At 44.2% G+C, this 12,786-nt stretch overlaps 1 protein-coding gene and 1 long non-coding RNA gene across 6 annotated transcripts in view; one reads left to right on the top strand and one right to left on the bottom strand.

The window, feature by feature from the left end:
- Positions 1 to 304: 304 nt before the first annotated feature.
- Positions 305 to 12,759, bottom strand: LOC109273092 (uncharacterized). Of its 3 annotated transcripts, none has more exons than XR_002082751.2 (3): positions 12,537 to 12,759; positions 10,603 to 10,807; positions 305 to 1,475 (listed from the first exon to the last, which is right to left on the bottom strand). It is a non-coding gene; the product is annotated as an uncharacterized LOC109273092 (long non-coding RNA). The 3 variants fall into 3 exon arrangements; XR_002082755.2 differs by lacking the exon at positions 12,537 to 12,759 and adding an exon at positions 12,202 to 12,383; XR_008423979.1 differs by lacking the exon at positions 12,537 to 12,759 and adding an exon at positions 11,079 to 11,333.
- Positions 11,851 to 12,786, top strand: part of RAPGEF4 (Rap guanine nucleotide exchange factor 4) — a 290,079-nt gene continuing 289,143 nt past the window's right edge. For all 3 annotated transcript variants that reach the window (XM_053907653.1, XM_053907652.1, XM_053907669.1), the window contains exon 1: positions 11,851 to 12,135. In XM_053907653.1, the coding sequence (XP_053763628.1) occupies positions 12,071 to 12,135 (65 nt within the window). In that variant the 5' untranslated portion in view covers positions 11,851 to 12,070. The remainder of the gene's footprint in view (positions 12,136 to 12,786) is intronic.

Raw genomic sequence — 12,786 nt, 5'->3', positions numbered from 1 at the left:
CACATAAGTGAAGCTTCTATGCAGCAACTTGGATGAATCTCAAAAGCACCATTTCGAGCAAAAGCAATATATACCATATGATTCCATTTACGTCATCTTCAAAATCAGGTAAAACCAATCTGTGGTGATAAAAGTGAGAGTAGTGGTTACCCCAGGATTGATAAATTGTATTGACTGGAAGATAGGAGGGAATTCTCGGGCGTGATAGAAGTGTTCCATATTTTGATCTGGATGGTGGTCACACTGGGCTATACATATGTGTCTTAGCCTATTCGGGTCTCTATGACAACATACCAGAGATGGATAGCTTGTAAACAATGGAAATTTATTTCTCACAGTTGTGGAGGCTGGAAGTCTGAGGTCAGGGTACCAGCATGGTGATGGCCTTCTTCCAAATGGCAGACTTCCTGTGTCTTCACATGGCAGAAGGAGGCAAGGGAGCTCTTTTGGGTTTCTTTTACAATATATCTGCCCTCGTGACTTAATCACCTCCCAGAGGCCCAACCTCAATACCATCACCTGGGGGGTTAGGTTTTAACACATGCATTTTGGGGGACATATTCAAACCAGAGCAATATGTAAAAAAATTCACAAAACCATACCCTTAAGATTTGTTCATTTTACTCCTAAGTGCAAATTACATTTCAATAATACATTGTTTAAAAAAATCCAAAGTCCTTTCTATGGTCCATAAGGCCCTAGGGATGGTGTCTTCTTTGGCTCCCTCTTTGACTTCATTTCTTGACATTCTTCCCCTTATTAATTTTCCAAACACACTACCTTTCTTCCTGGTCCTCTAACACATCAAGCATGCTGCCACCTTTGCATTGACTCTTCCCTCTGTCTGTAATCTCTGTCTTCAAATATCACCTTTCATTTTATTCAGGTCTTTGGTTCCAGTTACAGTCACAGCTCTCTGGAGAACAGAGCTCCAGGCACGGACTTAAGCACTGTTAGTGCTCTATTTGGGAGGTAAATCCCACACAGCTGGTCACTCAGTATATTTGTTTCCTAGGGCTGTTGTAACAAAGTACCACAAACAGGGTCACCTAAAACAACAGAAATTTGTTGTCTTGCAGCTCTGGAGGCTAGAAATTCAAAATCAAGATGTTGGTAGGGCCATATGCCCTCTGAAACCTGTAGGGGATCCTTCCTCGTTTCTTCTAGCTTCTGGTGTTTGCTGACAATCCTTGGTGTTCCTTGGCTGGTAGATGCATCATTCCAACCTTGGTCTCTGTCATCACATGGCCGTCTTCTCCCTCTGTGTCTCTGTCTTTTCTTCTTATAAAGACATCAATCATATTGGGTTAGGACCTGCCCTGATGACCTCATCTTAACTCAATTACATCTGCAAAGACCCTCTCTCCAATAAGGTACTGGGTTCAAGACTTCAACATATCTTTTGGGGAACACAATCCAAACTACAGCAGTCAGGAAGTACATAGGCTTGGTCACACAGGTCGACTTCCGACAGGCTGTATGGAGAAATCATATATTGGAACAGTTCATCAGAGGGAAAAAGGGAGAGGATGTTTATCTGCCCAGTATCCTCCAATCTCTTGTCTCCCACTGGTCACAATTCACTCAGGGGGAATTACATCCTCTGCATTTCCGTATTTCATCCTTTAGCCCCATCGGCAGTTGCTCAGGAGACAAAGCCCTGCAGTTTGGCGTTTCAGCTGGGTTTGGAGAGGAATGGGGAGAGGATTCAGACATTCTAGACCTGCGGCTAGTGATCCTCAGGCAGGGAAACCACAGTGGTCTGCACGGAGTCTGCAAGACTTCGCTGTGGCAACCAAAGAGGAGCGAGTGGCTGGGGATGAGACAGGTGGTGTACAGACAGGTCCCACACTCTGCTCAGATGTCACCTTCTCAGGGAGGTCTTTTCTGACTACTTTGTATCAAATAGAAGCCCCTTCTCCATCTCTGTACTACCTTATTTTGCTTAATTGTCCTTCATAGCCTGTCCCCACTAGACATATATTTGTGTTAATTTGCTTATATTTATTTTACCCACTACAATATTCCATGCAAGTAGGACATTTGTCTGTTCTCTTCCCTAAGTGCCTAGAATAGTGCCTGGCACATTTGTAGGAGCTTAGTAAATATTTACTGACTTGAATGACTAGATGAATTAATGGTGTAAAGAAACGAACCTCCTGTTGGGAGGTAACTGAGTGGGTGGCAGTGGGGTTATCTTAGACACGGACACACCTATCATAAACTGGTCAGGGCCTAGCTTCACCTGAGGGGAAGGCTCCATTTCCAGGGTTTAAACTGTGCGGCTCCCAGAGTTGGTGAGGAGCTGCCAGAATCACAGCTGCAAAGCCTCAGGGCCATCAGGAAGAGGAAAGAACTGACAGAATTGGAGTCTCCCTGTTGTGAACTTGGAGAGCTGAAAGTGTGTGGTCCCCCTTGCCCTGCAGAGTCATAGCAGGTAAAGAATCCTGTCTTTGCCTCTTGACTTCTTCTAAGCCTCCTGAGTTATTTTCTGCCTCTGAAACTAAACTAGTACTTCTAATCCAGAAATGCCAGTAAATGTATCTTCTTTAGTAGCACAGCACTACCATATTTTTTTTATGTGAAAATTGGGACACCTAAGCAAAAGAGCTCAACTCGTTACTTCATTGTCCAGTCAAAATTTTATGTGTCACTTTAAATGACAATTCTCTGTTTACTTCCTTCAAGTTCTGCATGCTTTGGGTTTAATATAATCAATATGGTTTTTAGTCATAAACTCATTTCTGTGCTTATTTTCTCTACGGAATCCACTATATAAAGCAATCTATTTTTGAAATATGTTGGAGCCCATATTGGATTACAGATGAAAAGGAGATTGTAACAAATGTTGGGTGGCTGTAATTCACTTGAAATTGTTTTCATGATAATTTTCTCTATTAGTGTGAAAAATGTGTATAATAACAAAGACAGATTTTCTGACTTGAATAATATACTATGCTCCTCTTGCATAATATCAAAAAGCAACAGTAGCTTGTTATTTCACCAAAATAGATATACTCCACTAGAAAATTGGCCTAAGACTAATGCTGTGACATGGTGACATTTTCCTCACCCCAAACTATTTAACCAAGTTCATTACTGCCTCTCTAACCAACTCAACCTGAACAAGTAGCATATAGTACACGTCTACACACAGAGGGACATTTGTTTAGGTAAGGAAGGTTTCGGCTCTGGTGGTGATGAGGGAGCATGGGGCAAGCTGAGGGCAAGGTACAGGCTAACAGCACGCACCCCCGCTGCCCCAGGTGGGATATGTGTGATATTCCTCAGACACTCCTGGATGCCCAAGAACAAGGGAAAGGAAAGAAAGCAAATGGTTGGCTGACAGAGATCACAGTCATGCAGGACAGGAGTCTCCTATCCATAAGTTTATGGATAACTTAGTAAACTGCAAGAAAAAGGCAGTATTATCCATAGCCTGATCTCTGGAAACCTATCGACTCTGTTTCCAGGAGCCCTAATATCACCCTCATCAAGATGGAAAGGGGTTTAAGTGCTTGCCATGGTGGCATGGGAAACTAAGGCAAGTGAAAAATTAAATTCCCTTATTGCCAACAGCCCGTTGATGAGTCCTTGAAACAGGCAGAGAGACCTCCTCTAGGAGTGCAGTTGCCTCGATGGTGACACTTTACTAGGGGCAAAAGGGACTCTTGGCTTAACATTATCCTGGACCCCCACTCCCACCCCAGGATCCTGTAAGTTGACTTTAACATATAAAAATTCCTTTAGAAACTTCCTTTATCTCAACTCCCCCAAGATGTATGCTGGTAATCATACTCTAAGCTTATGGCTCCCTGATGTACATCTGAAGGGGTCTCATGACTGAGGTTTTACTAAATGGTAATAAATGGCATTTTCCTAACAGCAGCTAGCCACTCAAGGTCCTGGAAACCTTGTTTCCAAAGTGCCTTAGAGACTTACTCTATCCCTAACCCCCTCCCAACCTGAAGGTATATAATTAGTTACCTGTCACAACCCCAATGCAGCTCTTTCTTCCCATGAGTCCTGGCCCCATGCTTTAATAAAATCACCTTTTTGCACCAAAGATGTCTTCAAGAATTCTTTCTTGGCTGTCAACCCTGAAACCCCCATCACCCCAAAACCCCATCAGTGGGGTGTTGAACCTGCACCTTATTTAGACCAGAGTGATTTGCCTATCAGTGATTTTCACAGTTCTTGATTACAGAGGAACTGTCCCTTCTGAAAACATGGCCAGGTGGAGCATTCAAACTCTTTCATAACCAATTCCCCTTAGGCAGGGGGTTCATATATGAACTAATGCAAATAACTACCAGTTTTCTTTACAGAGGTCAGTATCTTTCTCTATAATACAATTTTACTTCTGGAGCAAAAGACTTTTCTTCTCTTTTAGGACGTGCTTCCATAACTAAGTCATACATTTTAGCTCTGAGTAATATTTTTTTTGAGAAGGTTCATTTTAACTATGTCTCCTGACTATACAATTTACCTTTCTGCAGAAGACTATTACCACACATAGCCTCTTTTTAGGGACTATAAAAACTGACAACTTAAAATTTTACATTAGTTCATCATGAATCTGGAAATTGGAAGGCAGTCACTAGATAATCCCAAGACTATTTTTCCTTGTTTTTCGTAATATTTCAGTGTTTACTTTAATTCCAGTGCCCCCAAATTGGATATATCTAAAGTGCAATTAAAACTGCATAGCTAATTCTGCTCTAATTGGCTCTTACATGCCATAATGATACAAATACCAAAAACAAACAATTCTACTTTTAAGACTCACAAGAAGCCTAATATGAGGTTCTAAAAATGGGTCATTGTGACTTTGCCTTATCGATAAAATTTTTATATTATCATCACCAAATTGTTAGCCACTTTCCTATCCCTGCCTATTGTTTTAAGATTTTAATCCAAATACACTCCCCCAAATTGACAAATCTTCCAAGTTTTAAATCAAGACCACAACGCTTGTTTATTATAAAGCACAAATTGGGCCTCTCCTGATCAGACAGTTTTAATTATGCTTTTCTTCTTTAGAAAGCTTATGAGACCACGTGAGCTACACTCTCCTAATGAGTGTGGTATTCCTGTGGTAGTCCTTACAACTCCCAGATGAATAGCCTTGCCTGGGAAAGGCAATTGTCTTGGTTGAGTAGGCATTAATGTTGAAGGTATGGAAAAGGAAGTTGGCTTGATTCCGTTTTCACTAGCCTATCACAGATGCTAAATTCAAGTTTCACCTGAGGCACCAAACTAGGATAGATATGAAATCCCAAAGTGAGGTGCCAAGATGCAGGCCTTCAATCAAAATACCAAAGAAGACAAAGATCAGCTCCATGAGTCTAAAACTTCTCATCGCAGGAGGAAATAACAGTGTCCAGGAAGTGGAAACTCAAGGAGGATTTCCTAAGGAGTATTTTCTTGGTGAGAGCTGTGCTATGATTCCTACCACCAAGGGTGGGGGGTAGGGAAGGCTCCACTGGGCCACTCAGAGAACAGTTCCCTAAAGTCAAGAGCAAGGGGAATTCATGTCTGACTCCAACCCTGGAATCTACAGATCAGGGGAGAGGATTTGTGAATTTCTTGGCAATGGGGTAAGTGCTGTTGTTAGGACTAGTCTGTGCCTTCAGAGTTTATCGGGGGTGGGGGGAATAGGCACAAATATTTCTATGGACCAGATGTGAGACACATAGGAGAGAACAATCCCGCAGTCCCTATAAGTCCTGCTCAAGAAGACAGCTGGGTATGGGTGGAGGGTAAATTCAGATGCGTACAGAAGGAGGCAGTTTGGAGGGGACCTCAGGGAAGCCAGGTCCGAAGGGGGAGCAGGTAGCCAAAACAGTGGCACCTGCCTACACTGAAGGTCCAGCAGGAAGGCTGACCAAGAATATGTGAAATACCCACGAGAGAAAGAGCTGACCTGATACCTTTGTCAGGCCTGGAAAATGTGATGCCAACTGTCCCAGCCAAGGGAGAACTTTCCTTCCCTCCTCTCCTTTTCTCTCCTCCCTTCCCTAATTCTTTGATTCTAGAAGGGTAAAAACTAGCAGGCATTAAGTACAGGCAGAAAGAGCAAGGAAAAAAGAAGCTGACCATATCTTCTTTCCTAAAGGCTGGAACCAGCCTGTACCAGCTCTAAATGGGGGAGGAAGAGAGAATTCTCCATGAATAAAGATAGAAGTATTTAGTAATATATTGGTTTGGACACTTTAACAGAAAAACTGTAGTACTTTCTATCATCTATAAGTGACCAAAAAGGGCCTGAGTGGCTCAGTCAGCTAAGCAAAGTTTTCCAAAATGTATTCCAAGGACTACTAATTCCTAAAGATTTTAATAGGGACTCCATAGGGGCACCTGGGTGACTCAGTCACTTAAGCATCAGACTCTTGGTTTTGGCTCAGGTCATGATCTCATGGTTCACGGGTTCGAGCCCGTGTTGGGCTCTGTGCTGACAGTGTGGAGCCTGCCTGGGATTCTCTCTGTCCTCCTTTCTCTGCCCCTTTCCACCTCCCTGACTTGTGCACTCTCACTTGCATGTGCACACAATCTCTCTCTCAAAATAAACTTAAAAAAAAAAATAAGTGACCAAAAAAGCTATATATCCAGTGGCAGAGTAGAATTACCCTACTGAGCAAGTCTAAAGCAGAGAGAAAAAAAACACTAAAATTGCTTTTATTTATTTTTTTAAAGTTGAGGTACATTTGACATATAATATTATATTAGTTTCAAATGTACAACATAATTAGATATTATTATGATCACCATAATAAGTGAAATGATCACCACAATAAGTCTAGTTAACATCTATTACCACATATGGTTACAAAAATTTTTTCTTATAATGAATAAAGTTGCTTTCATAATTTCACCCAGAAGTCCTGCTTCTTCAATAAATTGGTTGTATTACCAGCAAGAGTGATGGATATATTTTTATAACCCACCTTCCAGTTAGGTAGCTAAAACAGGGTGAATCAGATTCTCCCTATACACAAATATGGGGATGTCTAATGAATGTCTAATCTATAATAGAATTCCCAGGACTGGGAAAATGTGAGGCCTTATTGTGCTTCTGTCACTGTGCTATTGATCTCTATATTATAATATGAAGAATGACAGAGCCAGGTAAGCATAGAGTGAATGGAGAAAAGATTGTGAGACCAAGTCTAAAATAGTCTTCAGGAAACTTTAGTGTTTCTCATTGAGGCAGACGCATCCTTTATATCTCACACAGCCAAAATGCATAATTAACAGATGCCAAGGCCCTTTAGTATAACAGATCTCAATTGATTGTCACCAGGTTCCCATGAAATGCAGAGGGCATTTCAGATAATAGCAGATGCTATTTATCTGCATTATACAGAAAGTAATAACTGTAATACAATATAGATAATATTATATAATACAACAATAACAACAACAACAACAACAATAATGGCTAGCGGTTATTGAGGATGCATTATGTACCTGGAACTTATGCTAAATTTCCTATAACCATCATATTCATGTATAATTCCATTAATGTCTCCACTTTACTGATGATGAAACAAGGTCTTAGGCTAAGTAATTCACTTAAGGTCAAACTGTAGAGGATGGAACTGCAACTTAATCTCAACCGTTTCTCAAATTCCTAACCCTGAACCTCTGCTCAGATGAACAAAATGGAACTTGGACATTAAGTAACTCATTCAAAGTTCTACAATTAGTAGTCACTGGCATTAATGAACTTGGGTCTTGTAACCTATCCTTATCTCATTGGAGATCTTCAATGAAGATCTCAGCTCTCTCATAGAGAAAGAATTCACTAACCTATAGGAAGGAGATTAAACAAATATTTTTTGCCAATGAAAAAACAGGCCTCAAAGGAAGATACTTTAGGTAAATTATATCCATACATTAGAATATTTTGTAGCTATTATTTTAATGAGGATTATTTTAAACATGTAAAGCACTCTTCCATTCCAAATAGAAAAAGTAACATAAAATACTAATGCTTTCAAGTTTGTATGAATGCATGTATCTATATACATATGCAGTTAACCCTTGCATACCTTGGGTTTGAACTGCAGGGGGTCCACTTACATGTGGATTTATTTTGATCAATATGGACAGTACAGTAAATGTACTTTCTCTTCCTTATGATCTTCTTAGTAATATTTTATTTCCTGAAGCTTACTTTATTGTAAGAATACAGTGCACAATACATATACATAATGAGGATTAGCTGACTGATGTTGATAAGGCTTCTGGTCAACAGTAGATTATTAGTAGTAAAGTTTTGGGGGAGTCAAAATTATATGCAGATTTGACTGCATGGAGGTGGTAATGGTGGGGAGGCAGTGGTGGGAGGCTGAAGGTGTGTGTGGTGTGTATATCAGCGCCCCTAATCCTGAAGCGATTCAAGGGTCAACTGTACACGTAATTGAATGTAAGTAGCTAGTTATATGCATGTTTTTATGGGTGTATATATGATTGTATCTTTTTCAAATGGGAAATTAAGAATAAAATGCACTAAAGTATTAGAGATAAATTATTATCTCTAGGTGGTGGAATTATGGGTAGCTTTTACTTTTTCTCCTGTACTTTCCTTTATTTTCCTCCAAAAATGTTCTTTTTTATTTCTCCTATCAGATGGGTTTATTATTTGTTATTATTATTATTTGCTTTTCCAGTTTTATCTGAGATATAATTTGCATACCATAAAATTCGCTCATTAAAAATTTTTTTTTTTTTACATTCATTTATTTTTGATAGAGAGAGACAGAGCACAAGCGGGGAAGGTGCAGAGAGAGAAGGAGACACAGAATCCGAAGCAGGCTCCAGGCTCTGAGCTGTCAGCAAAGAGCCTGACCCGGGGCTCAAACTCATAGACTGTGAGATCATGATCTGAGCTGAAGTCGGACGCTTAACTGACTGAGCCACCCAGGTGCCCCAAAATTCGCTCATTTTAAATACACCAATGATATTGTTAAATTTATAGAGTTGTGCATTCATCACAACAAGCCAATTTTAGCACATTTCCAACACTCCAAGATTTCTTGGGCCCATTTGCAGTCACTCCCCATTCCCACTCTCCAGACCTAGGCAATCCCTAATCTACTTTGTTTCTATAGACTTGCCTTTTCTGCACATTTTATCTAAATGGAATCATACCATATGTGGTCTTTTTAGTCTGGCTTGATTTACATTCTTTTAAAGAAAGAAAAAGAATAAATATTCTCTGGTTCTTTGCCTTTCGCATCAAAACCAAAGAAAATCCCTTACTTTCTTCCTCTTCATAATAGCATAATCATGTTACAACATCTTCTTTACCTCCATAGTTCTTGACTCAAATCCCTTTTAGACCATAAGAGTAAGTTGTAGAACAGTGAACTTATTCCAGATATTTCAGGGGTCTCTCCTATCCTTGTTTCTCACAAGTTTCCTTATTTCTTTATATTAAAAAAATATATAACTATTTTATTCTTATCACCTGGGCAGTCATTTTTTACTTGCCTTCTACTCTTGATTCTTTTGACCAAACCAGTGACTCCATCTCTGAAGTGCAAGGGTTTTGGAATCAGACCTGGGTCTGGTTCAGGAACCCCCAGTCCTGAGAGGCCAGTAGCCGGGCTCTCAAGAGCAAGTTATCAATCTTTCCTGAGGCTCAGTGTCCTTGTCCTGGTGAGTACATTAGAGTAACTGGTACCTACGACCACAGCTAAATGGGAACATAAGAGGGCTCTGGGTAAGCCAATGATTGCTGGTACTCCTTTGAAAGAATTTTTTTTTTAAACGTTTATTTATTTTTGAGACAGAGAGAGACAGAGCATGAATGGGGGAGGGTCAGAGAGAGGGAGACACAGAATCTGAAACAGGCTCCAGGCTCTGAGCTGTCAGCACAGAGCCCGACGCGGGGCTCGAACTCACAGACCGCGAGATCATGACCTGAGCCAAAGTCGGCCGCTTAACCGACTGAGCCACCCAGCAGCCCCGAAAGAATATTTTTTAAATAATTCTTCAACTTCTATTTTGAGGAAAGACAGGGTTTCCATAGAGCAAAACAGATGCCTTGCAGTTCATTAGACCTATGCTCCTTAGAATGCACATCTGACTTCTTGGGCTCTTATTGCCATGTCAAGTAGCTCATCAAGGCTCTTTTAACCCAAACAACACTCTCCCTCAAAGGACTGATAAATATAATTTTCTATGTTTCATTTTCCAAGATTTTTGTCCCTTCTTGTGGAGTAGTGGCCTGGGCAGCTTTCCTTCTGACTTGGCTTCATAGAATGTTCTGAAGATTAAATGGGGTAACACTTGTGGAGATCTCTGCATAGCTTGTGACACCAACGGATATTCAATAAATGGTGACTCTTGAGATTCTGGTAATGAAACATCATATGCAGTCATTTTTTCCTCTAGCTCCTTATATTTATTCTTGAGTAAAGGCATTTTGAGAGAGCATTTGGTAACCTTGAAATGTTCTCAAGAGCTCTTCATAAACAAATCTTAATAAATATGAGACCCATTTCCTCCCTCATACCTCTATCAGAAAGAAAAGCAGCAACAGAAATGCTTTTGGTACTCTTTGTATAGCGTAACATTTTAAATAGTACTTACCTAAAACATGACAGAAATGGATGGAGGTCAGCTGGGGACAAGCACCAAGCAGGGAGGTGTTGCTGAGAGAATGGGGTGGCAGGTCTGAAACCAGATCCTGGCTATCGAGCAGAGGGAAAACAGCAAAGTCTTTGGAGGAGTTTTATTAGGATAAAAGCATCCCAGAATGCACCTGCTGTTTCATTCTCCAGTCTCCTTGAACCTCCTCTGAGCAGGGGAGTAAGGGCAGGGCAGGAGAGAAAAACACCGAAGTGAGATTAGCAGTACTATGTCTCTTTTCCCATGATCTATTCCTAAAGGTACAGCATAAATATCAAAACAGGGTTTGGTAGTAGTCCGAAAGATTTAACTTGTCCCCAAATTCCTAAATAACGATTAGAGCTTAGTTTGATTTTTGGCTGAACGTAACCAAACAACTTCTAGGCATAACATTTGTTGTGCACGCCTACCAGGGACAGGATGAAGTGACCACCTACCCATTCCACACTCCAGCCAAGGAAAGGGCCGGCACGTGGGGCCAACCATGCAAGTTTGCCCATGTGCCTTGGGATCTTGGCTCCCAGACCCCAAACCTCAGTTCTGCTTGTGGCTCCACTACTCCCCACTCTTAACTGTGTTTCTTCTCTCCATGCAGGTGATGGAGGCCCAAGCAGGTCCCAGGTTCAAGGCCAGAGACTTTGGCTAGGCATCCCCTCAGTCACCGCTGGTGACCCTTCTGGCCCACTGGTTGCCCCCCGCCCCCCCTCCTGCTTCCAACATGCCTTCACTGCCCCTCCATTCCATCCCAGCTCTTCCTCAGCCTTCAGGACAAACTGTCCCCTGGACTCCACACTTGGTGACTACCGTGGGTGCTCCGGCCCTAAGCCATGATAACCTTCCTCTTCTTCCCTTTTGAAAGGGGAAACGGGAAAGGTGAGCAAGAAACCGCCAGCAAGTTTCGACCACCGCCGAGGAAGACTAATGGGTTTCTAAGGAAACAGGGAGGCAGCAGCCATTTTAGTGGCATTCGCTGTATGAAAAATATATACACTGACATTCACCCCCGCCCCCTCCCCCCTCCCCCCTCCCCCCCCGTGGCGCCTTCGCTCCGTCCGCGCTTCCGAGGCCCAGGTCTCCCCGAGACGTGCGGCCACCTGTCGCAGGTGGCCGGCCACGCTGGGTCGCCCCGAGCCGCCCTCCCCGCAGCGGGCGGGACCGCGGGACTGCCCACCCCCAGCGCCGCAGTGCAGCTGCGGGCGGGCGGCTCGGGCCCTCCCGGTTCCCGCGTCCCGCCCCTCGAGTCCCCTCCCCCGCCGGCCCCCCGCCCCACAGGCCGCGGGAGCCCGCTGGGAGGGCGGGCCCGTCGCCGGCGCGCTGGTCGCGAGACGGGCCGGGAGGAGCGGGTCGGCGCCGCGGGCTGGGCGGAGGCGGAGGCAGAGCGAGCGCGGGAGGTCGCCGCAGCCGGGGACACCGCGCGCCGCTGCCCAACATGGTCGCTGCGCACGCCGCCCATTCTTCCTCCTCAGCCGAGTGGATCGCCTGCCTGGATAAAAGGTAGCTCGGGTCCCCCCACCCCCCCAAACCCGGCTGGGGCTCGGCGGCGCCGCCCCTGCCCCTCACCTGGGCGCAGCGCGGGGGAGGGAGCTGAGAGGGGCCGCGTCCCGGCCGGGGGAGGGGGGCTCACCCAGACCCACCCCCCCGCCTCCCGTGGGCGCGCGCCACCCGCACGAGATTCTTCCACGTGGTGGAGACAAGGCAGCGCAGTGGGGTGCGGGGGCAGCGCCAGCCGCTCCGGGCCCCCCTCGCCCGGCCCTCCTTCACCTTCTCCTCGGCCGCCCCCCACCCCCCCGCGCGCGCCCACCCGCGCCCACCCGCCGGCCCGCCGCTGCAGGCTGCGCTCTTGGGTGGGGGGCGATTTCCCCTCGGCCTCACGGGACGGCAGGATAGCTCCGTACCTTTCTTCTTGCTGTTCAGACCGTAGGGGTACATGTAATTTAAGTTTTAAGGAGGGGTGAGGGGAAGGGCAGGTGCGGAGTAACGTTCCTTTTTTGTCCCCGAAAGCAAAGTGTGAGGGACCCAGCGGAGCTGTCAAGCAAGTGCCTCGCTGAAATTCTCAGCTCCTGCCCCCGCAGTCGCTTGCTCAAGGTCTGTGTTAGGAAGGTCACGCGGGAGACCGCTTTCCCCGGAGTGCCTGCGTCTCGGGGG

This window comes from Panthera pardus, unplaced genomic scaffold, assembly GCF_024362965.1.
Source record: "Panthera pardus isolate Hobbes unplaced genomic scaffold, ASM2436296v1 HiC_scaffold_10, whole genome shotgun sequence".
Classification (NCBI taxonomy): domain Eukaryota; kingdom Metazoa; phylum Chordata; class Mammalia; order Carnivora; family Felidae; genus Panthera; species Panthera pardus.
Note: the sequence above shows the minus strand (reverse complement) of the source record. Positions and strands in the feature narration are given on the sequence as shown.